Source organism: Sarcophilus harrisii, chromosome 1 (genome assembly GCF_902635505.1).
Source record: "Sarcophilus harrisii chromosome 1, mSarHar1.11, whole genome shotgun sequence".
Taxonomy (NCBI): domain Eukaryota; kingdom Metazoa; phylum Chordata; class Mammalia; order Dasyuromorphia; family Dasyuridae; genus Sarcophilus; species Sarcophilus harrisii.
Window position 1 is genome coordinate 213,549,632 of NC_045426.1, and position 26,844 is coordinate 213,576,475.

The window sequence follows — 26,844 nt, forward strand, 5'->3', positions numbered from 1 at the left end:
AGTCAGTTATTTTTGTTCACTCATGTCCAAATTTTCATGGTCCTATTTAGAATTTTCTTGGCAAAGAGACTGGAATGGTTTTGTTATTTCCTTTTTTAGCTCATTTAACAGATGAGGAAACTGAAGCAAATAGGGTTAAGTGATTTGCTCAGGGTCGCACAGCTCCATAATATCTGAGACCACGTGTAAAACTAGGTCCATGCTCTCTCTACTACTCCACCTAGGTCCCCCTCAAGGATCAGAGAAACAATTAATAAGATAAATAGGAGGCTTTTGTTATGTTTTGATGATTTTAAGATATGAAATTAAAAGGAAGAGAAAAGAATACACTAGGAAAGAAATGAAAAAGAAGAGAATGGGGGAGGAGTGAGAAGAGTATAGAAAAAAAGAGAGGACACTCCTTCTGAACCTCACTGTTTTCTGAACCAGAAAAAATTAAGGGTAAATGCATGTATACAAAGAATTTGATGGGTACTTTCACCTCAATAAAGAAACAGCCAGGGACAGAGAAAGGACAGAGAGGGTTATGAAAGAGAGGGCAAAGTCAGGGGAAAAGTAATTATACTCAATACAAAGTTCAACTTCAGATGAGAATTGTAAAGGAAAACCTAAAAAAGAAAGAAAGGATAGAAACTAGTGATAAGTGTCAGGGGAAGGAGAAGGAAATAAAAAACAAGGGAGTGGAAACATTGCTCCAATTATAACCCTTGTTCTTTGTAAAATGGGGAAAGAGAAAGAAGAAAAGGCATAAAAGAATACGATGGAAAGAAATACAAAACTGACGATCATAATTGTGAAGTAAACGGGATCATTTTGTTGTTGATATATTTAAGTTGTGTCCAACTCTTCATGACCCCATTTGGGGTTTTCTTGACAAAGAGACTGGATTGATTTGTCTTTTCCTTGTCCAGTTCATTTTACCTAAGTAAACTGAGGCAAACAGGATTATGTAACTTTTCCAGAATCATACAGGTAGATTTGAAACCCAAGGATGAGTCTTCATGACATCAGGCTTGGTACCCTATCTACTTTTCAGTCTAATTTCACCTTAGGAATATAGATCTGCTGCTCTTTTTAGATCTTTTGGGAAGCCTATTAAATCACCATGTTAAGCAGAATTACTATCATACTAATTTGTTTACATGACAAATCCCTGAATTTGTCAGCAAGCTGCTGATCAGAGACAGCACTAAAAAAAAAAAAAAAAAAAAAAAAAAATTGTGACCACTGTATCAAGGACAATATCTTGCAGACAGTAAGCACTTAGTAAATATTTGTTGACTAGATTGGAATCTGAGGTGCAGATAGATGATTTGATTCAATTCTTAAAGAAAAGGTATAATTGCTATCCATCTTTTCAAGCAGCATTATACAGGTGTCAGGTCTCTGTTTTCCTATTGTTTTCTCTATTGAAATGCAAAGTTAGACATGTTCCCTACATAAACGAAGAGATAGTGGAGGGTCTGCATAGTTTGTTTCCATCGTGACTGAAGTTTCACGTACTTTTTATGGTTTCAATTCCTGGCTTCTGTGACCTGATTTTTTCATTGGCCTGCCCCTATCTGGTACTGTCTGCTTCTCTGCATATCCTGCCTCCCTTAATTTAGCTTGTACTTAAGTTTCCTCTTCTGCCTGTTCCCTTGGATTAGACATTTTTATATAGCTCCCCCCTCACTCCCCTTGATCTCCTGTTGCCACATGCTGCAAGCACTAGCTTGCTGCAATAACTTGACTATGGTTTTGGCTGCTGGCCATTGATTACTGCACACAGCGCTTCAGTATCATTCTTGGATTGGTCTGCCAGTTAATGCATCCATTTTTTTGGTTGGGGGCTTCTTTCTGGTGTGGAATTTCCCTTTGGAAGATTCAGAAATGCTATAGGGATCCTAAAAATCCACTTCTGGCTGATTTTTCTTTTCTTTTCTTTTTTTTTTGCTTCCTGATCAACCCCAGTATTTAGTACAGTGAGGAAAGGAAATTGTTTCAAGGACTAAAGAACTGTAACAAATTAATTCTCTTCTGAGCCACAATAATAGGCCTGTTAACTGAGAGGTGAAAGACTGATAGGACACAGTGAAGAGGTTAGCCTTATTATGATTTCAGTTCTAACTGTTTTCAGAGTGAAGGGCATTGCATTCTCATCAGGAGAAAACTCTTCATCAGAAAGAAATTTGCATGGACTTGAAAAATATTCCTTCCAATTGTGAAATCCTCTGGGCTTCTCGCTCTATAACAACAAATTACGCGTTGTGTAACTACTCTTTTAAAAATTGTCCTGGGCAATGCTGTCATTAAAGGGTGGCTGTTCATTGGAAGGAATCAATTAAATCTCTGACACATTAAATGCCACTCACAGACCTGTTTCACAGGTTTCCCTGGAGGAAAATAATATTACATTATAATTTGGAAGCTGATGGAGGCAAGATATCTGAGGCAAGTTCAGAGGTTTAGGAGAGAGACCTTAACTTTTTCAGATTGGTTTTCAGGGGGTGCCCTTTGAAGGATTACAATATTCTTCTACCCTCCGAAGGCACCATGGTGGAACAGGAGCTGTTACTAGCATGCAGTTATCCTCCAGAAAACTGTAAGTTGCTGATCAGTTTTTGTGAAACCGTTTAAATAAATAAAGTGACAGATTTTAATTGTCTAGATTATAAGGTATCAAACAGTCGCTGAATGGGCACACAAGGAGGGGAAATGTTAACATTTGTTTGGCTTTTTGGTTTTATGAAAGTCTTAATGATTAGAAAGGTTTTTGTAGTTTAAAGAACCTACTTCTAAATCACAGGCAATGAATGTAGAATTTCCAATGTATCTTCACAAACACTGAGTGTTCTGATTAACAATGGAAATAATACCAATGATTTTATTTTCTCATTTCTTAAGTTTGAGTTCAAGATAAGTTTGATAGATAGAAAAGCAAGCAAGAACATTTATGATCAAGTCAATGTGATTTTCATAGATAGATGTCTATAAATGCCCATTTGTCTTTTTCTAAAAACAAAGAGCAAGTGTGAGTAGAAAGGAATATAATCTATGATTAAAAGGGTTATCTATTACTGAGCTTCAGTGGAAATAAATAATTTTATGAGGTAGAAAAAAGAATAACAAACATCAAAGATTTTAACTGTCTCCTTTTGTACAGCTAGTGTTTCAACTCACATTTGGTGCTCTTTCTCTGGTTTGGGAAATTAGGTCAACATCACCAATTTTGTGAAACAAGTCAAGATAGCTTGAGAGAAACAAACCAAAAAAAGGTGATGGTAAAATGTCAAATTGATGAATAGCAGACCATACAAAGAGAGAAAAAGAAAAAGTTGAGATCGATATCGAGAGAGAGAGAGAGAGAGAGAGAGAGAGAGAGAGAGAGAAACATAGGTTTCACTGGTTTGTTTTGACAACCAGAAGAGAATATTTTCATGGGAAATGTACTCATAGTGCATGAATCAGGTGTTATGAAAAATAAAAATCAAGGCCAATCATGTTCATGACGTCTACCCAATTTCTTTTGTAGTGTGGGGGGGGGGAGGGTGCATGAAGGTGGAGTGGTATGAAGCGTAGGAGAAAGATGAGAAAGACAAATTGAAAATTTGTCACTTTTTTTTTCTTTCCTTTTTTTCCCCTTGTCATCTTCTAAAATGATTTTGTTAAAAAATACATTTTGGTATTTGATCCATTTAATAAGCTTTTTACCTTTAGGGCACTTAAGCTTTTAATAAATTATTTTTAAAATCTTTTAAATTCTTCTGGGCCCCTTCTTTTGCATGGATAAGTATTTTGAGAAAGAACAGATGTATTGACAATTTGCACATAGCTTATGGAGAGCAAGGACTGGGAGTGTCTCTGCTCTTACATTCCCAGAAGTCAGTGGTGCTCTATTTTCTCCTCTCCTTCTCTTCCCCCTTCCAAAAATGGTATTCCCTGAGGCAAGGCATGCTGGAGGATTTAGAGAACTGGACTTCCCTCCCAGAGAACATCTCAGACCCTGCCTCTTTAGGTGAAGGAGTTGGCTACAAGCCAGGATTGCTAAAGGCCTAGGATGATTTAAAAAATCCCACCCACTTGCTTCTTAGAGTTTTCAATACACGTAAAATAATTAGAAAGAAACTAAAAGGGCCTCAGTCACTAAACAAGTAGGGCTCAACCAATTTGATGCTTTCTGGAAGCTGTTTCCAGGACATCAGTCACTTTTTGATAGTTCATAGGGAATTTGATGGATATAATAATAATAATAGCTAGCTCTTACATAGCGCTTTAATATTAACAAAGTTCTTCATTTGATTCTCACAATGACCATGTAATTTAGATATTATTATTATTCTAATTTTAAAGATGAGGAAATTGAGGCTGAGAGATAAGGTGTTTTTCCGTGATTACACTGCTAGTAAATGACTGAGGCAGATGACTCCAAATTCAATATTTATCTGTTGAAAGAATTAGCTAATTCAAACTGGAGGAACTAATCTATTTGAATGAGCTCATTGCAATGGAGTTAGCAAGAACTTGAGGAAAAACTATGAAAAGTATTAAACCTATGGGGAGATTGAAAATTATCTATTCATGAGAGTTAGTTTTGTTCAGAATCATTAAAAATAAGGGCTACAAGCAGATGAGCTGGCTCTTACCTGTTCAGGAGAGCTGTCTGTTAAATTTTCAATTTGATCATTTATACCTCTGAAATGAGCAAATTCTGCTAACCATGACTTGATTTTTTTTCTTTTGTTAATTGTCTAGATTAAGAGTAATGGGGAAAATGTTAATAATGTAAATTAAACTTAAAAGTATGTCCAGGGCATATTCCTCTCTCCTCCCCTCCCCCCTCCCCCCCAGTTGTTAAATGTTTATTAGCACTCCTCATGTAATTCTCTTCATATTTAGTTGACACTTATGCTGAGAAGACAGAATTACCTTCTGAATGACTACATGTAAATGCTTAACTAAATATCCCCCCAAAAAAGGAGTGGTATGACTGTGATGCTGTGATATCTTTGGAAATTGATGGAAAGGAAAATTGTAGCTGAATCCTGAAGGACCTATTATTTTAATATTTGGCATAAATGTTGGGTACACAAATGCTAACTTGGAAGTTGGGTTTTTGTTGTTAAGGTTTTGTTTTGTTTTGTTTTTTGTTTTGTTTGACCAAGAAGGTTACAGATGCCAGAAATTTGTTGAATTTGCAGCTCAATATTAATTAGTAACAGTGAGATCCAGTATTTACAAAATGGAAGGTTTTTTGTTTATTTACCCAGTGGACTGTCTTCTAAAAGTTTCAAGAATATGTGTAAAGAATCCATTTTAAGAAGGGAAGACAATGCAAATGTTCTCCTGTTATTTTTCTGAGGCAGTAAAAAGCCTTCCAAATTTCCTAGAGAGATAGTAAGAAAGGGGGAATACATGTAAAATGACCACAATTCCTTTCATCAAATACAGAGACTGCCCTCTCTTGGAGAAAGAATTAATCAATCAACAAGCACTTATTGATTTCTATATGCCAGACACTATGTAAAGTGCTTAGATTATCAAAAAAAAAAAAAAAAAAAAAAAAAAACCCCAAGGAAAAAACTATACTAAATATGATACAACAATTAGAAAAAGAACAAAGATTTGCTGAGAGCTTCACAATTATCCCATGCTATCTCCACAACAACCCTAAGAGGTGCTATTATTATTATTTCCATTTTATAGACAAGTAAAGGGGCAACAGAAGTTAAGTGAATCACTTACAACTCATAAGGGTCTTATGGCACATTTGAACTCAGGTCTTCCTGACTCCATGTACAATATTCTATCCCCTGCACCATATAACTGTCTCAGAATGTGGCCAGGTAATCAGAACTATGGACAGGTCCATTGGGTAGTCTCAATCAAATACTACAACTAACTATACAATTACTGGATTCTCCACAGCAAAGCTTCTTGTTCCTGAGTTTCTGAATTTTTTTATTTTTTCATTTATTTTGAAAATTGCATTTCAATATAATTGATTTAAGAGCAAGTAGGTGGTTCAGTGGATTAAGGTCAGACCTGGAATCAAGGAGTCTCATCTTTCTGAATTTAAATCTGGCTTTACATACTTACTAGCTGTGTAAGTCACTTGACCCTTTTTGCCTTAGTTTCTTCATCTGTAAAATGAGTTGGAGAAGAAAATGGCAAATTCTTTCAATTATTATTCTAAATATGATTCCAAATTTTTCCAAAATCTTTGCCAACCCAACCCCAAATGGAATCACAAAGGGCTGAACATTACTAAAAAACAACTTACAACAATAATTTATTTCCTTTATAACCTATACATTTTATTTTATACAATTAAAATATTATTGGGGAAAGGTCCATGGGTTTCATAAGACTTACAGGGTCTACAACACAAAAGAAATTTATAACCTCTGACCTATAATAACAGTCTATTTGTCCTCAGAACATACTGTTGCCTTAGGAGAAATCTGAACTCTGGCTGGCTTATGCTATAAGAGTGGCAGGTGTTGGCCACTCATGTGTAAAAAGAAACAATGACTGACCCTAGAGAACCTCAGAGGACTCATATTGGGCATGCCACATAAGTTAAAAATGGAAAACACATCTATTATAATGCAAGAATACTTAAGTAGTGGATATTCACCTCTAGCTTAAGGAAATTGCCAGAGATGATGTTGTTACCACTATGACCCAAAAAGTTGATATATATATCTCCAACTACATACTTAATTTAGGAAAGGCATTACAAAAGAGTGAGATTAAAGGTGCAATGATTTTATAGCCTAGGAATTGTGCTAGTTTTACACAAGTAGAGAGAGAAAAGAGAGGTAGTTATTGTCACCATTAATGCTGCCTCAAAAGTAAGATGAGCTTCCTATTTATTCCTAGTAGATGCAACTGATGAGGGAAGAAGAAAGCTGAGCAGCTAAAAGAAGCCTTTTCCATATTCCCTTTAATGCCAGTGACTCCTGTTTAATTTATCTTGTCTGTAGCTTGTTGGGATGCAATTGTTTGCATGAATCTTCCATTAATCCATAAGTTTATGAGAGCTGGAAGCTGGGGGGTAGAGAGGTGGGCAAGTCTTTCTTTAGCTAAATGGCTCAGTAGATAGAGTACTGAACTTGAGATCAGGGAGACTCCTCTTTCTGAATTCAAATCCAGTTTCAGAAACTTTCTAGCTATGTGATCCTAAGCATGTCACTTAACTCTGTTTGCCTCAGTTTCCTCATCTATAAAATGAACTAAAGAAGAAAATGATCAACCATTCCATTATCTTTACCAAAAAAACCCAAAAAGGGCCACAATGAGTCAGAAACAACTGAAAAAATAACTCAACAACAAAAATGTCTCCAAAATTTAGCCTAGTGACTGGAAAAATATACATAAACTGATGCTGAGAGAAACAAGCAGAACCAGGAAAACATTGTATATAGCAACAGCAAAATTGTATGATCAGCTATAACAGACTTGGTTCTTCTCAGCGGTTCAGTGATTTAAGGCAATCCCAATAAACTTTGGATGGATAACACCTTCCACATCCAGAGAGAGAACTATGGAGACTGAATGTAAATCAACATATGTTATGTTTACTTTTTTTCCTTCTGTTTTCCCCCCCTTTTGGTTTTCCCTTTTGTTCTGCTAAATAAATGCTTGTTGAAAAATAAGTTGGCAGGCTTTTCCCCTGCCCGACCCTGTCTAGGTTTTAAGGTCATTAGTTCTATGTCTTTCACCAAGAAACAAAATTAAGGAGATATATTCCAGGAGGCAGAGATTCTGATGAAGCTCTCTCTCTTTGAGTTTGCTCAGATCTATATTAAGTGATTTCAATGATATCTCCAAAGAAACCTCATTTCTAAGACTTTTGCTTAGTTAGAACCAAGTATTTAAGCTGAAACTTGGTTTCACTGAAGATTTTCCTTCATTTCAGTACAAATGTTTGGTAAGCATATGCTGGATGAAAAGCACTGTTTTAAAAAGCTCACATTCATGCATTTTCTTACCAGCTCTTAAATCACTTTTTTAAAGTACAAGTTAATCTACCCAGCACTAAATTCATTGAAAGTTGTTTTTGAATGAATACTTTGCTAGAGAACCTATTCTGAAGAAAAATCTATGTAAGAAAAGCTAAAATAAACTGATACCTCTGATTTAAAACAAATAGGTTTATTTTGTCATTCAATTAAGATTGATTAAGATGCTAAAAATGTAGCATTTTAGCAAATGCTGAATGCGGTGTAAGAATCTGTTCAAGGAACTGGGAACGAATAGCCTGGAAAAGTAAAGATGAGGGGAAATAAGAGAGAAACTTGATAATTGTCTTAAAGTGTTTGAAAGAACTTTTATTTGTAAGAATGAAGCAAGTTGTTCTGCTTGACTCTAGATCAGGGATTTTTGTCGGGGAAGTCAGTGAACATTTTTTTTTTTTTTGATACCTGGGCAGCTGGATGGCCCAGTGGAGTCAAGAAGACTCATCTTCCTGGAGTTCAACTCTACCCTCTGATATTTATTAACAGGGCAAGTCAATGTTTGCCTCAGTTTTCTAATCTGTAAAATGATTCAACACTAACATTTTGATAACTATATCTCAATACAATTGGTTTCCTCTGTAATCTTAAGTATTACATTTTGTGCATTTAAAAATATTATTCTGAGAAGGGGCTCATACAGGTTTCTCAAGATTACCAGTGCATGACACCAAAAAGTTAAGAACCCCTGTTTTAGAGAATAGATCTTATCCAGGAGATAGTTTCTGAGTCAGCAACTATGTTTAAAAACAAAAACAAAAAATAACAACAACAAAACTTTCCAAACAAACAGAGCTGCCTAAAAATGCAGTGAACTAGTGAATTCTTCATTGCTGAAAGAGTTTAAGCATAGAATTGGTGATATCTTGCCAATGAGGTTGTAGAAAGAATTCATATAATTTTAGACTAGGAGACCTTTAAGATCCCTTCTGCCTCAATGATAATTTTATATCATATATTAATTTCCTTATAATGTAGCAGTGAAAAGAACACTAGATATGGCATCATAAAATCTTGTTTTCAATCTTTGCTTAGCTACTTGCTAGTTATATGACCCCAGGCAAGTCACTTTAGTTCTCTGCATCTCCTTTTCTTCATCTATAAAATGATGGGATCGGAGTAGAGCCAACTATGCTTAATCTAGTGTTTGGGGACCTATTTTAAACATATCGAGAGCAGTTTCTTTTATTCATTCATTCATTCATTTATTTTTGGTGAGGCAATTGGGGTTGTGACTTGCTCAGTCACACAGAGCCACTGAACCACCAGCTGCTAAGGAGAACTGTAATTCCAAATAGAAGCAATTTCTTTTGTTATCTAACGTCTTTTATTTTATGAATTTAAAAACATTATGGTGAAGAGGAGTCCATAGTTTCACAGATTGCCAAAAAGATCATGGCACAAAAAAATTAAGAAGCCCTGGATTAGATGATTTCAACTATCTCTTCCAGCTCTATATTCAATGAAAATTCTTTCTTACTGAAATAGCATCTTCTTATTGTCTAAATATTTTGCTTTTAAACCACATTGAAAAGCTCTAAGACCAATGATAGATGAGGACCACTGTAACACAGTTTAATCAATATTTCCTAAGTGCTTACTATGAGCCAGGCACTGTGCTGAGAGTCATTCTTCTCACAGTTGGTAAAGGAACTACTCAGAGAGAGAATGTAATTGCTATGTGGAATACAGGGACAAAAATGGCATGATTTTAGGGACATGAGGAATTTCTTTACCTGCCTCCTACATAACACCTCATAAAGTCTGAAAATCTTTACTTCATTTTGTCTTCCTGTTCTGAAATAATAATTAGTGCTTCATTCCTCCTGAGTTAATTAGCTGCCTTTTAAAATAAAGCTTCCTCCAAAGTCTAACAGATTAAATGGATTGTTACTTATTACCACTTTAGTATTAATTCATTTACTCCTGACACTAATCTTAGAGAAATACATTAAGAAAGGTATGATTTGGGGTTTTTTAATCTTGAAATTAAGCAGGAAACTTAATTCTCTTATCAACTAATTTTCAAGGCAAGTATAAGGTGGAGAGTGGGAAGCACTCTGATATTGGAACGAGAAGACTTGGATTTGTATCCTGCTTCTGCCATCTACTATCATTTATGATCTGTTCTTTATCTGTTGAAATGTTGAGACATGTTTGCTGATGTTTATTAAGTTGAAACAAATACACACACATACACATATACCTACTAAAAAAATTCTTAAAAAAATAATAGTACTGGTGTTGGAGTTAGAGGACCTAGTTTTAAATATTAGTCTGGATGTTCATTACCTTAAATAAGGCATCTTAACCTCAGTTTCTTCATCTTTAAATAATATGATGGGACTAGATGGACTCTGAGGTCCTTTTAGCTCCATAGCTGTGATATTATAATCTCATGTCACCAAATCAGATGATTTGGGATGGGATGGGATGAAATGATGGGATAACAGCTCCAACTAGTCTAGTATAGTGATAGTAATGAGAGGGAGTTTAATGGAGAGGGTAGAAAGACAGCCTTAGAATCAGGAAGATTGGACATTAAACAAATTGTAAATTTAGGCAAGCCCCTTAGTACAACTCCAAGAACTCCTCAAAAGTCTGTAAGAAGATCTTATTAGTGATTCCATCATAAACTCTTCACAATATTGAAATCATAAGTTGGGGTTCCTGGCACCCTGTTAAAAATACATTCACACATATTTTTTCATATAGAGATGTTAGCCTATGTCTATATGTGTGCATATATACATCCTTACATACATGTATATGTTACATACACACATCCACATACATATACTTGTATGTATGTATATACATACAAGTATATGTATGTGGATGTGTGTATATACATACAGATACATGTATACAATGCATACATATGCACAATACATAAGTATATGTAAATATGTAGTATACCTATATATATATTTATACTGTATACATCTATACATACATAATATGTATTCCACATGGATGTTTATATATACACAATGTACACATATACAATGCACATATACATGCACAAACACATATATATGCATATATATGTAGACATGCATATATTGCATAGTGTACATATACACATACATGTACATGCATGCACATATATGGAAAGAAGAACAGATTTCTAATAAGAAGATCTGAGTGAATATCCTGGATTTTACCTATAATTATGTGACCATGACCAAGTAATATTTGATCTGAGCCTTTCTTTATCCATAAAACAGGAATAATAATAGTTGCACTAGATACTCCAACAGGGTTACTATAAGGAAAATACTTTGGAAACTAAAAACCATTGAATAAAGTCTGAATTATTCCTATTCTTAAAATATCATGGAGAAGAATCATGATAAAGTGCTAGATAGTAAGGAATTGTTCAAAACTAAAAAGAACATCATGAAATTAGGAGAAATTAGGAGGTGGGAAAGATAGAGGAGGAAATGGCATTTTGGAGCTTAGGCCCTAAGAATTTAAATAATCCATCATGTATCAATTAGACGGGGTTAAAAAGTGAAGGAAGCTTCTGGAGTTATATATAGTATGAATTATTTTATAATCATTCTTTTTTCATTTCCTCAAATTGCACTGCAATCAATTTGGAAGTCAAAATGTTGCTTTCACCTTCTCTAAGAATTCTATAAAATTGTTCCCCAAGACCTTGACTCTCAATTTGGGAAATCATGACATTGTAATTTCCCAAGTTTTCCACTAGATGGCAAAAGGGACCAGTAACTTCTACTTGCACGCTCCCCATCAGATAATTTTTGACTTAAAAATCTTAGGCTGCTCTTTCCTACTTGCCCAACCATACTATGTTAGAAGCAGGGGGCATCTTAGACATCAGCTAGTCCAAATCCTCCATTTTACAGAACCTCAGATAGGTCAAATTATTTGTCCAAGATTCCCTAGAAAGCTAAAATACTAAATAAAGACAAATAGGTTGGAGTTTTTTAGTTTGTTTGAAAAAACCAGTTTTATTTCAAGAAAGGCTAAAATTCACCACCGCATTACAGCTAACAACAAAATGAAGCAACTGTATCTGCCTGGTTCTTGCATCATTGGGAAGCTTTTGCTAGTATGTTGCTAGTATGTTTGCTAGTATGTTTGTTGTTACTATATGATTCTTTTGATACAATTGGTCAAAATTTGTTCCCTTGTTTAAAAGTTTAATTCAGTAAAATTTAAGATGGTCTCAGAGTAAGGTGTTTTCCACTTGGACATTATCCAGAAGCAAAGGACTACTTAGAGACTCTGTTCAGACAACACTGGATTTTCATCTGAAATAAATAAAATGTCCTGCTGTTTTTTTCAAAAGGAAATTCCTCCTTGGCTAGGGGCAAGGTACCAAAGGAATCTTCCCTGCTCTGCTACCAAAGACTGTTGTGGTGATAGTTAGATGTTGCTCACTTTAAACTGCTTTTTTTTCCCTGAATGTCCCCAAGGCAGATAGGAAGAGAATATTCTCTAAAATCAATAGGGAAGTCTGCAGAGAAGGATCCAAGCTGCCTCTAAACAGACCTGGTCTGAGATGCTACTGGAGCTTTGAATTTGATTAAAACATCATCTCACTCCTTTTTTCAGGCCAGGCACTTTTAGGCTTTACTTCTATTGAAACGAGGAGCTGTGAAACTAGACAGCATGGTTCTTTTCAGTTTATTACATGAAAGAGTTATACAAAGTTGAAGTTAAACAGTGGACTCCAAATGGCTACATTTTAAAAAAAAAATTATTTTATTTTTAATTTATGAAACAAAACAAACATTTCCATAACATAATATCATTAAAAAAGATGCTTGCACATGAAACTGCAAATCTATGATTGCTATTCCTTTTAAATATAAAAACAAAATTTGTACATAAATTTTCCCTTTTCTTACTGTCCTCCACAATGCCTAGAAATGGCCATGTTAGACACAAATATATGTGTATACATATCTAGTATATAAGTACACGCATATATCTATAAAATAATTGTATATCCAATTTTATCAATTCTTTTCTGCCTATTATAAACACCCTAATTAACTACAAAATTGTGAGATTTAAAAAATCTGATGAGGGACAAAAGTAGCTAGGTCTTCTGATCCCATTGAAAGCTCAAAATAAATAGGGTGAGATTTGAGCCTGTCTTTTTTAGTGATATTGAAATTTACTAATCAATTAATTTTATTAAAATTGACATTGTTAGTAATTTTTGTTAAGAATAATCTTCTTATGTGACTTCCCATGATCTGGTGATGGAGAGAGCCATCTGCACCCAAAGACAGGTCTGTGGGGTTTGAGTGTGGATCACAATATATGTTCACTTTTTTTCTTATTATTTGCTTATGTTTTGTTTTCTTTCTCATTTTTTTTTCCTTTTTGATCCGATTTTTCTTGTGCAGCATGATAATTGTGGAAATAAGTATAGAAGAACTGCATGTGTTTAACTATATATTGCTGTCTAGAGAAGAGGATGGGAGGAAGGGAGGAAGAAAAAAAAAATTCTAATACAAGGTTTTGCATATTGAAATGTTGAAAACTATGCATATGTTATGAAAATAAAAAACTTCAAAAAAGAATAATCTTCCTAGAGCAATATTCCAAACAAATCAGATACTTCACAACAGTAAAACTTTGGCATGAACTTTTCTCAATTTAAACAATTTTTTTCCATTTACATGCAAAAAACAATTTTAAACATTTGTTGTTTTTTATTTTGAGTTTCAAATTCTTAGCCTTCTTTCCCCCTCTCTGTAATTTGATATAGGATAAACATGTGCAGTCATGAAAAACATAGTTCCATATTAGTCATATTGTAAAAGAAAATACAGACAAAAATTATGAAAAAATAAAGTAAAAGAACATAATGCTTCATTCTGCATTTAGACACCATCAGTTCTTTTTCCAAAATAGATAGCATTTTTTATCATGCCCTTTAGAATTGTCTTAGATCTTTGGACTGCTGAGAATAGTTAAATCATTCACAGTTGATTATCATATAATATCATTGTTGTTTTGTTATCTTGGTTTTGTTCGCTTCACTTTGTATCAGTTCACATTTTTCCAGGTTTTTCTGAAATCATATTACTCATCATTTCTTATTGCATAGTAGTATTCCATCACAATCATATACCACATCTTCAATCTTTCTCCAGTTAATGGGCATCTCCTCAATTTCCAGCTTTTTTTTTTTTTGGCACTGCAAAAAAGAGCTACTATAAATATTTTTGTATATATGTGTCCTTCTCCCTTCCTCCCCCCTTCTTTTTAATGTCTTTGGGATACAGAGTCCTTTTTCTTCTTCTTTGTAATCTCTTTGGCATATGGATCAAAGGGTATGAATTGATAGTGAGTTTCTTCCAAACCCCCTTTTTAAAGGCACATATAGGGACTACGAATAGAAACTAGACCTGTGATTTTAATGTTATTGGGAACCTCTAAGTGAAGGAACTCTAGCAAAAGAAGTGGGAACTTTCTCTTTAGCTTATAGTCTTATTTAACCAGAGCATTGACAGGTTAAATGATTTAATATGGATGAGCAGCAGGATTCAAAACCTGTTCTCCATGGCATCAAGACCTATTCTCTTTACACAAGCATGTAGCTTTGAATATATAAAATGTTTCAATTGAATATATAAAATGTTTAAATTAAAGCAACAATCTTTGCAGGTCAGATGTGTTATTAAGCAGCACTTAAAATTGAAAGCAATTTTAGAAATCACATCACTTAATAGATTTTTATAGATTAAGAAATTGAGGTTCCCTTTTCTACCTCTCTCTTTTTTTATTGTTGCTTTTTATTTTCAAAATATATACATGAATAATTTTTGACATCCACCCTTACAAAACCCTGTGTTCTAATTTTTCCCCTCCCTCCCCTCCCTTCCCCTAGTCAGCAAGTGATCCAATATACGTTAAACATGTGCAATTTCTCTATACATATTTCCACAAATATCATGCTGCCCAAGAAAAAATCAGATCCAAAAGGAAAAAAATGAAATTTTTCTTTTAAAAAATATTCTCTGTTAGGGCTCTCTGGGAGTGATCTAGGCAATGTACAAACAACATATATCTATAAAAGTTATATTTATTTTTTTCTAAGAGCTATAGGGGAAAATCTAGGCAATGTACAAACAACATATATCTATAAAAGTTATTTTTATTTTTTGCTAAGGCAATTGGGGTTAAGTGACTTGCCTAGGGTCACATAGTCAGGAAGTGTTAAGTCTGAGGCCACATTTGAACTCAGGTCCTCCTAACTTCAGGGCTGGTACTCTATCCACTGCACCAACTAGCTTCTCCCTATGAAAGTTATTTTTAAAAACAAATTGAGGTCCAGAGGAAAAAAGGGACCTAGCCAACATTACCTAGCCAAATAATGACCAGAACACAAACCAAAGCTTTCTGACTGCAAATTCATTACACTTTGAATTGCATCACATCCTTTTCTGAAAGTACCTCTAGCAATTTGTTTCGAGTACAATGGAGGCTGTCTTATTTGGCTCAAAGAGAAGCAAGAATAGTTACATCTCTAGCATCTCCTTACTTCATCCCTCTCCAAGGAGGAATGGAAGCAAGAAGTTGGGGGGGGGGAGGGGCGGTGTCAGTCAGAGGCTGACCCTCTGCTCTTCTCAAAGAGAAAGGGTACCAGGTTAGAATTATATCTGCCTACTCTCTGGCATATTTTTAATCCAGGATTTGTGCTTTTAAGGTACAAGCTGAACTCCTGATTGCTAATTTTAATGGGCAAAAGTGAATTCCAAGCTTTACATCCAAGGCTTCATTCCCTCTCCACTAAATACCAGTTCTACAATGAACACATATAGCAAAGAGTAAAGAAACTCATTTATCCAAGTCAATAGCAAAACAAATCAGAGAAAATATGCACACGAAACTATATACCAAATGATTCATAGTGAAAGAGCTCTTCTACTGGGAGCAAGATAACTCAGCTCAACCAAGAGAATCTCAGATCTCACCCAAAGGAGAAATTCCCTAAAGTCTCCAGTGTAGTAAGCTGAGGATAGGGACATAATGGAGAATGTTAATTCTTCTAATGTCAGCTTCTTTTCGGAGTCTTTGTCTCTCGTCTACAATCTGAAGTGGGACTGACAATGAAGGCCTGGAGAAACCAAAGAAAATGAAGAGAACTTTTCTTTCTCCTGCTCTGACCAACCCATTCCTTCACACAAGTGCAGCATTGATCTATATCGATAAAGAGTCCCATACCAATGAGCTATGGGGCTTGCATGAAATGAGTAAATATCCTCAAACATTTCTGCTGGAATTCTGTACTGTACTGAGCTCCTAGATTGCGCTATTTAAGTAGACAGTGAATTCCTGATAACTAAAAATTTTCAAATACTGGCAATATGACCTTCTCAATAAGAATGTTTTAGAGATCAATTTTTCAGATACAGTTTGTATAATATATTCCCTATGACCCCTTCTAACCCTCAAGATTCTGTGACTCTTGACTTCAGCATGACTGAAATTACTCTGAGATGACTGTGTTACTTAATATATGTATAACCTTGTAGATAATAATTATTCAAAGTTTCCCTGTTTGTGCTTCTTTCTGAATTTCATTCTGTTCCTTCTATGTAAGCTCTATCACATTTAATATAGAGATCAAAGCTTAAACTTTGTGTTGCAACTCCATATTGGATCACATAACTGAATGTGTGTCACAAAATTATGATTTATTATCAGTAAATGTTTGATTTGTAAACCTATTTTATATACCTATATACCCGGAGTCACATAAAAATTTCTAGGGCAAAAATGGGTTGTGAATGCCAAAAGTTTAAGAGGGCTTGATATAGATCAACAGGAATCAAAAAGGAGAGAGAAAGAAGGAATGCTATCTTCCAGGTATAGAAAATACCTGGAAGGTAATTCCATGAAGCTGTTCCTGAATGACTTGAATTGCTTTAGGCTCTTCATTAAATTGAGGGTGTTGGGCTATCTTTATGATTCCTTCTAGTTCTAAATCTTAGGGTCCTATGATGTCATGATTACAAGATCTATATACCCTCAATTTGAGGTTTTCCTATAATCCATTTTGAACTTTCTGAAAAAATCATCAGTTTGTTTCTTTATAACTTACGCTTATCAGATAGGCTTTTAGTCCAGGCAAGACATTCTTGGGCACCCACCCACTCTGCCCAAAATAACTTCTCTCCTCAGACAAGTGCCAAAATACAGGAAATTAGTTAGGACAAATACTATCAGACCTATCTACCTGTTTGTATCAATAAACATTACAGACACTGACAAACCAAACAGGAAAATTCAATTATAACTAACATATTAGAAAGGTTTTTATTAATAAGATCTTCCTATTATAAGAATCCATTTTTTCTGCCCTAGTTACACATTTCCTTTGTCAATATTTCCAATAGTTTAAAAAAACCTCATCTATTAGAAGTCTATACATTTATCAAGACCCACTTCTTCTCCAACCCATTTTCTTTTCTATCTACTGACTATACTTCACTAAACTAAGAACAGTATTTGACTCAAGCCAGGTCAGTTTGGCAATGCTTGCTTGAATGGTATTACTTATCTCAGCAGCAGCAGCAACACAAAGTTTAGGCATAACAATGGTTTACATATAGACCCACAATATTAAGCTAACATGGAAATGGAACTTGGTTGGGAGGCAGGAGATTTAGCTTCAGTTGTCACTAATCACCCGAATTTAGGAAAGTCACAAACTCCCTGAGACTGTCTATCTCGTACAACCTCTAGCCACTAGGGGGAGAGCCTGAGAAACTTTAGCAAAGATAGCATCCTATGTTGCTATAGTCTTATTACCATGGCAAACACACACCTACAGTCTAAGCCCACGAGCGAGGGTTCCATAGTGAGGTGTCTTCCTTCTCTTTTTATCCCCACCCCTTACTATCAAAGGTTAAGTTTTTTGTTTGTTTTTATGTGCTAGGAAAAACTTGCTGCTCAAATCTCTCAACCAAAGCAGTTTTGTTTTGTTTTTGTTTTTAATTCAGAGTGCACTGATTTCCGACTCTTCTTTTCCCTCTAGAAGATAGGGAGGGAAAAACCAGATCTAGTGATATTATCTGTAAGGCTTATAAAAGATGACCCCACCCCTTACTCTGCTTCCAAGGCTTTCTCCCAGCTTATCTATGCTAAACAAAGTATCTCTCATCTTTAAAAAGAGAAAGTCTTTCTGTTTCATAAAGTATGCATATAATAATCAATCGAATTCAGTATTAGTCATCAAGGGCTTATTATGTATACCAGGCACTATGCTAGAAATGTCCATTAGAATTTACATGTGTATTTTGGATAACACAGAGAATTAAAATAAAGCAAATAAAGAAGCAAAAACCCTTTCCCCTTGACTACTATACCTTGTCATGCCTCCCAGAGACAAGAAATAGAACAAGAAGTTAAAGAGCTCTGGATAGTCAGCAGGAAAATTGGCTCTTCCCTGGAGAAAGAAAAGGATATAGTCTTATTCTCCCTGTTTATAATTGGTTACTATGCAAATTACTATCTCACTCCTCAGCTTAGAGTTAGCCATTGCTATGAACCAAACTCTAACAGCCTATGGGCATGGAAGGCCCCATCTATTTCCCAAACACATCATCAAAATGTCTACTGGCTCAAGTCTATTATGGCTTCCTTCTGTCCTTCATATTCCAATAAGAAAAGAAGGCTAATTTACGTGAACTGATGCGAAGTGAAATGAGCAGAACCAGGAAATCAGTGTACATGGCAATAAGAAGATTATATGACGATCAATTCCGATGAATGTGACTCTTCCACCAGTAAGATGATTCAGGCCAGTTCCAATGATCTTGTGATGAAGGGAGCCATCTACACCCAGAGAGAGGACTGTGGGAACTGAATGTGGATCACAACATAACATTTTCACTCTTTTTGTTGCTGTTTGCTTGCATTTTGTTTTCTTACTCATTTTCTTTCCTTTTTGATATGATTTTTCTTGTGCAACAAGAGAATTGTATAAATATGTTTACACATTAAAAAAAGAATTATCTTTTTTTATTATAAAGAATTATATCTAACATTATTATATCTAACATTCTTCTTTATAATGTATCTAACATTATTATATTATATATATTATTATTATTCTTTATGTATAATGTATATATAATGTATATACATATATTATGTATATATGTATATACATTATATATACATTATACATACATTATACATTAAGAACACATTATCTAAAATAAAGGGCAGACTCCTAAAACTTGGGAAATGTTCAGCAACTCTTCAGAGTCTCTTGAGTCTCTGTTTCTTGTAGGTAGGACCAAAGATAAATTACAAGTCTATCACTATAATTATAAGAACATATAGACATTTGCTTGCAACAAATACATTCAGAATTCCTCTGAACCACAGATTCTCATAAGTACCTTTTAATGGTGGCTAGTCAATAAACCCTCTGAGAACTAAGTTTCTTTATAATGAAGTTGGCTATGTTTAAAAAAAATTCAGAAATCATGCAGTATAGTTTTGTTACCATAAAGATGGTAACCTATATATGAAAGTAGCTACATGAGAAAATTATTTCTGCACACAGCTACTTTCTTTCCAGGCAAACTTAAAAGAACCAACCAACTTATGAATAAATGTATATAAGTTTGTTTTTAGTGCCTTCTGGCTCTATTTTCTGTTCCCTTTGCAACTGAGACCTAATCATGACCCTGGTTGCCATTAACTGGCTGTATGACCTTGGAGCAAATCACTTGGAACTTCTCCAAAGCACGGGGAGGCAAGGGATGATGCCAAATGGCTGAGCATGTGCTTTACACTCCCTTATAGTCTTCAATGTCAGACTCAGTTCTAGGCCATCAAATGTAGCTTCTAGTTCATACTTTCTTGTGACCCATTTTCAGGTCTACTACCCACCCAGACCTGTGATTTCAAAGGTGGATGGAACTCCTAGTGAGGAAATGCCAATGCACCAATGCAGCTGGCAATTGTTCTACAGTCTCCAAGAATCTTACAGAGCTGTCTGGGGTTCTGCTAAATAAAGCAACTTGTTGGGATCACATAGAGGAAAAACTCAAATCCAAATCTCTGATTTGAAGCCTCTGAGACTGGTTATTAGTCTGTTATGTCATATTGCCTTTCTAGAGAGTATAATTTCTAGTGTGGCCCAAAGAACTGGATAACTATGTTTTGGAATAATTTTGTTGTTGTTATTCAGTCATTTCATTCACATATGACTTTTTATAACCCTATTTGGGGTTTTCTTGGCAAAGATAGTGGAGTGATTTGCCATTTTTTTCTTCAGTTCATTTTACAGATGAGGAAACTGAGGCAAATAGGATTAAGTGACTTGCTCAGAGTAACATAGCTAGTATGTGTCTGAAGCTGACTTGAATTCAGAAAGATGAGTCTTTCTGACTCCAGGCTTAGTACTCTCTTTACCGCATCATTTAGCTGCTCCAATTTAGACAAATAGTTCTCCTTATAAAGTGTACCTTTTATGAGTAGTCATTGTATCTTTTTAAGTTTATAATTTTTTGCATGCATTTTAAAATTTTTCCCTTCTTTCAGCCTCTTCCCTACCCATTGAGAAGGCAAGCAATATGACATCCATTGTACATAGACATTATATCTTGATTGTTTAGCAGTTTCTTGTTTAGCAACTTCTGCAGAATCAATTCAAACACAGATTAGACTAGAATCCTATTCATTCTTACCCATAAATTTTAGATTATATCATATGTAATACACTGACTCATATCTTGCGATCAAGGAGTTTATAATTGAAAGGGGGAGAAATATACACACACAAACATATTATATATGTATAATACAAAAAGACTTAGTATCAAGACAGGGTCAGAAGAGAATGAGACATTTGAAGAGGGAGAGATCACTTGTATCTGGGTGGAGGAGTATGGAAAAAAAGTTCAGATCTCATGAAGTTAATCATGCTATTTGATCAGTCTGAATGGTTGGGTCAGGGAGATCTTCTAACATTAGAACTTCCAAGACAGTAGCATAACATAATTAGGACTTATAGAGGCAAATAATTCAGGGAATTGAACATTGCTGTTGTAGGCTTGTAGCAAAGTGTGTAGTTATAAGAATTGAATGAAAGACTCCAGTCTTGAAAAAAGAAAGAAATAATTTAATCTATATATTCATCCTCAGTAGAGTTCTCTAAGAAGCCATGTATTAGCATAATTATAAAGGCACAGGAATGGAGGTGACCATTAATTTCTTAGTTCCCACGAGGATGAAACTTTCTTTGACAATTTGGGCATAGTTACATTCTAAAGAAGATATCATTCTTGAAAATTAACCAATGGTGCCTCAGTGCCACCTAACATTTTGTGGCTAACTACTGCTCCAACACCACAAGGGAAAGAAGTGGTGATTAATCACAAAATTTTATGTAGTTTAACCTATGTAGAACCATTTGGGGATATCCTCCCCAAATGACATTCACAAGTTAGGTCTTTCTCTGTCTCACAAGTATGGTCTTTCTCTGTCCCACAAGTATCCTACATTTAAGGTATTGTGATTTTGTACTTCGAAGACCATAGTTCTTAGCAGAGTTATGTGTTGGTAGCTCTCCCCCTGTCCACATCGGGATTCATACCTTTACATGTGGGTGCTTTACTCAAGGGAATATAAATTTTGATGGCTGAAACCTCACAAGATATCTTGGAGTTTGAGGGCTAGATTTTTTTTTCCTTCTCCTATTTATTTATTCTATCATTAAAAAAAACCTGGGACAATTAACTTTTATCTTACATAGTTTCATTTATGATTTCTTCAGCTAGAGCTCTGTAAAAACAGGCTTTGATAAAGCCCATTGGGATTCAAATGGAGCTATTTGACTATGCCTTGAATCCATATCACTCTGGCTCTCACTGATTGGTCAATAATTTGAGCCAAGCCTCAAATGGTCAATATATGATTTTGATGGCACAAAATGTATGTAAATAGCAATTGTTTTTGTTCTGGCAAGAAAACTTCAAGATCTTCCCTTCCCAGTTTGATTTTTTTTTTTTTTTTTTGAGTAGGTAAACTAAGCCATCTTTTACCTTATTTTTTACCTAGCCTTAAATCACTGAATAGGTATTGTCTCAGAAAACTGAGACCTGGGAGAGACCTTAGCTTAAAAAGACTAAAGTCTCCTATTGCACATAGACCCAACCTGGAAGTTGTCCTGACCTGTGTCTCACCACTAGATTCAGATGACCATGTAGGAGAGTAAGGTTGGTATTTTACCAATCTTACCTAAATCCAATTCACTTGCAAGTCAATATATCACCCTCCTGATGTCATTGGTTCTCTTTGAGAACAAAGAATAAACACCACAACAATAGTGTGTGGTAAATGTTTAACAATCAGTTCTCCCAAAATGTGCTCATGACACACTTTTATGTTTAATCTGCATAACTGGCATTTTTCTCCATTATTTTCTAAAGTCTAGACAATTAGCAAAACAACAAATCAAATCCTGATTTTAGCTGAGTTATCTATGCTCACACTCAAAATTTGACAATCAACTGTTTGAACTAGCTGTTTGAACTAGTTGCAGCTCACCATTGGTTATCACTATTACCCACTCCTCACCCACTTCCACCCCCAGATGTTTACCTTCAAATAATCAAAGTAAAGGTTTTTTCCTGAAGCAGTATGAGAAGATTGGCAACAAAGCATCTCCTCCACAAACCTGAGGTATACCTGATATCAGAAGGAAGAATGAATCCACATAGGAATCATGAATAGACAGAAAGCCAGTGTAGATGTCACCAGTTGTTTCCACTGAATAATACTCTAGTGGGCTAGGATTTTTCATTCAGTTGAAATCCCCTCTAGGAAGAACACTATTATGCTCTTTTAGTCAGTTAGCCAGTTATTTCCAGTAAACTGGCCTCTAGTTTTGCTCCCTCAGATTGGGATTGTGAGGTCTTCCAACTCCTGGGTAGGAGAATCTCAGCTTCTATTACTTTTAGGGAATAAAACAAGATAACTCCAGATAGCTAAATCTTAGCTTTTTCTCTTCACTTCTTTTCTTGGTATGAGCTTAATTAGTCCTCTTAATCAAAGCTCTCACCACAGCTTATTATAAATATCCAACAGAATTTCTAAATTTACATAGTTTCAGGCCAGGCCATAATTCATACAATAGCCATTCCCTTCCCTCCCATCACCTCTTCAAATCATGAAACAGATTTGAAACTTCTGAAATTCTTGTTTTTGAAATTTTTCTGAAATGTTTCTGAAATTCTCAAGTTTTTCCTAAAAGATGTAAAAGGTACAGAGAAATTCTATGCCCAGGAAATAAGGTCATTAATTCTGTAAAATTCTGACCTTTCTAATTACAAATATTGCCATTCAAAGTTTGAAAATGGCAAAATCTGAAAGAGGCTTTGAGACTCAAGCATACACAAAGTGGGTAGATAGATGGCATTATAGGGAGAAGTAGACTTGGAGAAAGGAAGACTTGAGTTTCAGCAGTGCCTCAGATACTTATTAGGTAGGTGATAAATCATTCAGCCTCAGTTTCCTCATCTGTAAAATAGGGTAATAATAGTCATTATCCCCACTGCCACCATGTTATGAGGAATAAATGGGACACTATGTTGAAAGTATTTTGCAAATCTAAAAGTGTTATATAAATGTTACCATGATCAGCATCCCCTACAGAATAGTCATAAAGTGTTTAAATGAGGCCATAACATGCTAATAGATAACTAGAGTTGGAAGTCATCTTAGTAATAATCTATTTAAAGATGTCCAGAGGTATCCAAATTGCAAATCACCTGCAAAACACCAGAATGGGTCAGGCCTTTAACAAAATTCAAATATAATTGGGAAATGTTTAACAAAGTAAATAAAAATACAATATTACATAGATAATATTAACATGTGGTTTTCTAAGTCAATATACAGCCTGCAGAGATCAGTTTCTATTCTTTTTTTTTTTGTGTGTGTGTATGTGTATTGACCATTTTTTTTATTTTTTAATATAGTTTTTTATTTACAAGATATATGCATGGGTAATTTTTCAGCATTGACAATTGCAAAATCTTTTGTTACAATTTTTCCCCTCCTCCCCACTCCCTCCCTCAGACGGCAGGTTGACCAATACATGCTATATATGTTAAATACAATATATCTATACATGTCCATACAGTTATTTTGCTGTACAAAAAGAATCGGACTTTGAAATAGCGTACAATTAACCTGTGAAGGAAATAAAAAAAAATGCAGGAACACAAAAATAGAGGGATTGGGAATTCTATGTAGTGGTTCATACTCATTTCCCAGAGTTCTTTCCCTGGGTGTAGCTGGTTCAATTCATTACTGCCCTATTGGAACTGATTTGGTTCATCTCATTGTGGAAGAGGGCCACACCCATCAGAATTGGTCATCTCTATTTGGTTTTGATGGTAGTCTAGGCCAAGATGAGATGAGAAAAACTAAGGTCTACCAAGGTTCATCTATCAAGCCAAGGGTATAGCTAGTTATTTGCAGATCTGGGACTAGGATCCAGTTTTCTTGCCATCTAGTTTTCTGTTTACTACATGAGTGGTGTCAAACTCAAGAAGAAGCCCACTCAACCATACATAAGGAACCCTGTAGGCTACATAATGACTTAGAAAACCATATGTTAACATTATGTGTATTTGATTGTATTTTTATTTAGTTTATTAAATATTTCTCAATTACATTTTAATCTAGTTCAGGCTGTACTCTGGATTGTTGCCAAGAGGCTGGCATCATGCTACTTAAGGGTAAACTCTAACTTTGCAAATTGTTTTTAATCCAAAAAAAGAATGAAAAAGATTTGATCTGATGTTCATCTATGCCTCTACTGCAACTGTTCCCTCAAAAAAGTCATTAATGATCATCTAATCAATAAATTCAAGTACCTTTTTCTAAGATATCCTCATTCTTCTGTAACATTTACTCCCATGGGCCAGCTCTTCCTTTTTTTTAAAATGAAGTTATTAAAATATAGTTTACATTTTCAAATTATCTATAAATATAACTTATAGAGTTTATTGAATGATCATAGTAAAGTATAAATTGCTTGAGACCAGGGAACATTGTCTTATTGTCTTATGTAAATTTAAGAAATTTTATTGATATCTTTTGTTTTCTGTAAAATATTTATCATATTGTTTTTATATCATATTTATATCCTTCTCCGCTAATCAGTGAACTGTCTTTTGCCATAATTAAATAATAAAAGAAAAAAGAAAAAGAAAGAAAAATAATTCAGGAAAACTACAATATCAGTCTACATTCTGACAATGTAGGTAATGTTCAATAGTTACTTTAGTCCCTTACCTCTACAAAGAAAGAAGGCAGGTCATTTTAAAATTGATTCTCTATGTCCAAGTTTGATCATTTTAAGTATTTGACTGCTTTTTGTCATTGTTGTTGTTTTCCATTTATATTGTTTCAGCCACTGGGTAGGAGGCAATTAAGTGGCTCAGTAGATAAAGGTTTGGAATCAGGAAGAACTAAGTTCAAATATGACCTCAAACACTTCCTAGATCTGTGATCCTGGGCAAGGCATTTAACTTTTGTTTGCCTTGATTTATTGGAAGAGGAAACGGCAATTCACACCAGTATCTTTGCCAAGAAGATTTATTTAATGGACAGTATAAGTATGCTAAGGTTCATGGGGTCACTATGAGTCAGACATGACTAAACAACAGTCATTATGCATATTGTTTTCCTGATTCTATTTACTTCATTCTATGTCAATCTTTCCATGCTTTTCTGAATTCTCCATTTTTTATTGCTCTATATTACACTTACATCTCCCTTTATCTTATGTCAATGTATCATAATTTGTCTAGCCATTTCTCAAAGGACATTTTTTTTTCAGTTCCTTTGTACTACAAAAAGCACCATTATGAATATTTTGGTGAACATAGGACCTTTCTTTTTTGGTCTCATATTTAATAGGAGAATTTGCCTACCAATAAGATATCTGGGTAAAAAGTCATGGAAGTTTAAGTCATTTTCCTAGACTAATACCAATTGCTTTCCAGAATGGGTAGATTAGTTGTTTCAACCATTTATTAGCATTTCCACAACTCCAGTATTGATTATACCATATTTTGTTTTCCTTGCTAATTTTCTGGGAGGGAGATGAAATCTCTGAGTTTTTATTTGTATTTCTATTTTTATTACTATTTTGGTGCAATCTTTTCTGTGTTAACTTGATGTACCATTTGAGAATTGTTTATTTCTATCCTTTGATCATTTATTTGCTGGGTAATATCTCTTGGTCTTTCATATTTGTATTAGTGGCCTATATGTGGTATATATATCAAGCTCTTATCAGAGCTATTTGATATAGCATGTTTTCTCCCAATCAACAGTTTTTCTTTGTAGCCCAAAGTCTTTGATTTTGTTCATTCAAACTCCTCTCAATTTAATATGACAGAAATTATTTATTCTATCATTTGTAATAGTCTCTATCATTTATTTGGTTAATAACCCTCCCTATAACTCTGGTTCTTTTAAAATTTTTCAAGCTGTGACTCTTAGTATTTAGATTGTACATCAATTTTGAACTTTTTGTTGTATAGAGTAAAAGATATTTGACTAAACCTAAATTCTGCCCATCAGTTTTCCTGTTTTTCTGGAAGTATTAAGCAAATAGGAACTTTCCCCTTGTGTTTATCAAGTTCTGGGTTATTGAGTTCAGTTGTTTCAAGTTCTTCTTTATTTGTTCTTTCATATTGCTCTTCTTTGGGGAGGGAAATTGGTTGTTGTTGCTGGGTTGTTGTTGTTTTTTGGGGTTTTTTTGGTTGGTTGTTTTTTTTTTTTTTTTTTTTTTGCCAGTATCAGATAGTTT

The 26,844-nt window shown here is 34.6% G+C and overlaps 1 protein-coding gene across 1 annotated transcript in view; it reads left to right on the forward strand.

Moving 5' to 3' along the window:
• Nucleotides 1–2,048: 2,048 nt before the first annotated feature.
• The window catches only part of PTPN3 (protein tyrosine phosphatase non-receptor type 3), a 294,046-nt gene continuing 269,250 nt past the window's right edge, over nt 2,049–26,844 (forward strand). The window contains exon 1 of the mRNA XM_031969204.1: nt 2,049–2,584. Coding sequence (XP_031825064.1) covers nt 2,536–2,584 — 49 coding nt within the window. The 5' untranslated portion in view covers nt 2,049–2,535. The remainder of the gene's footprint in view (nt 2,585–26,844) is intronic.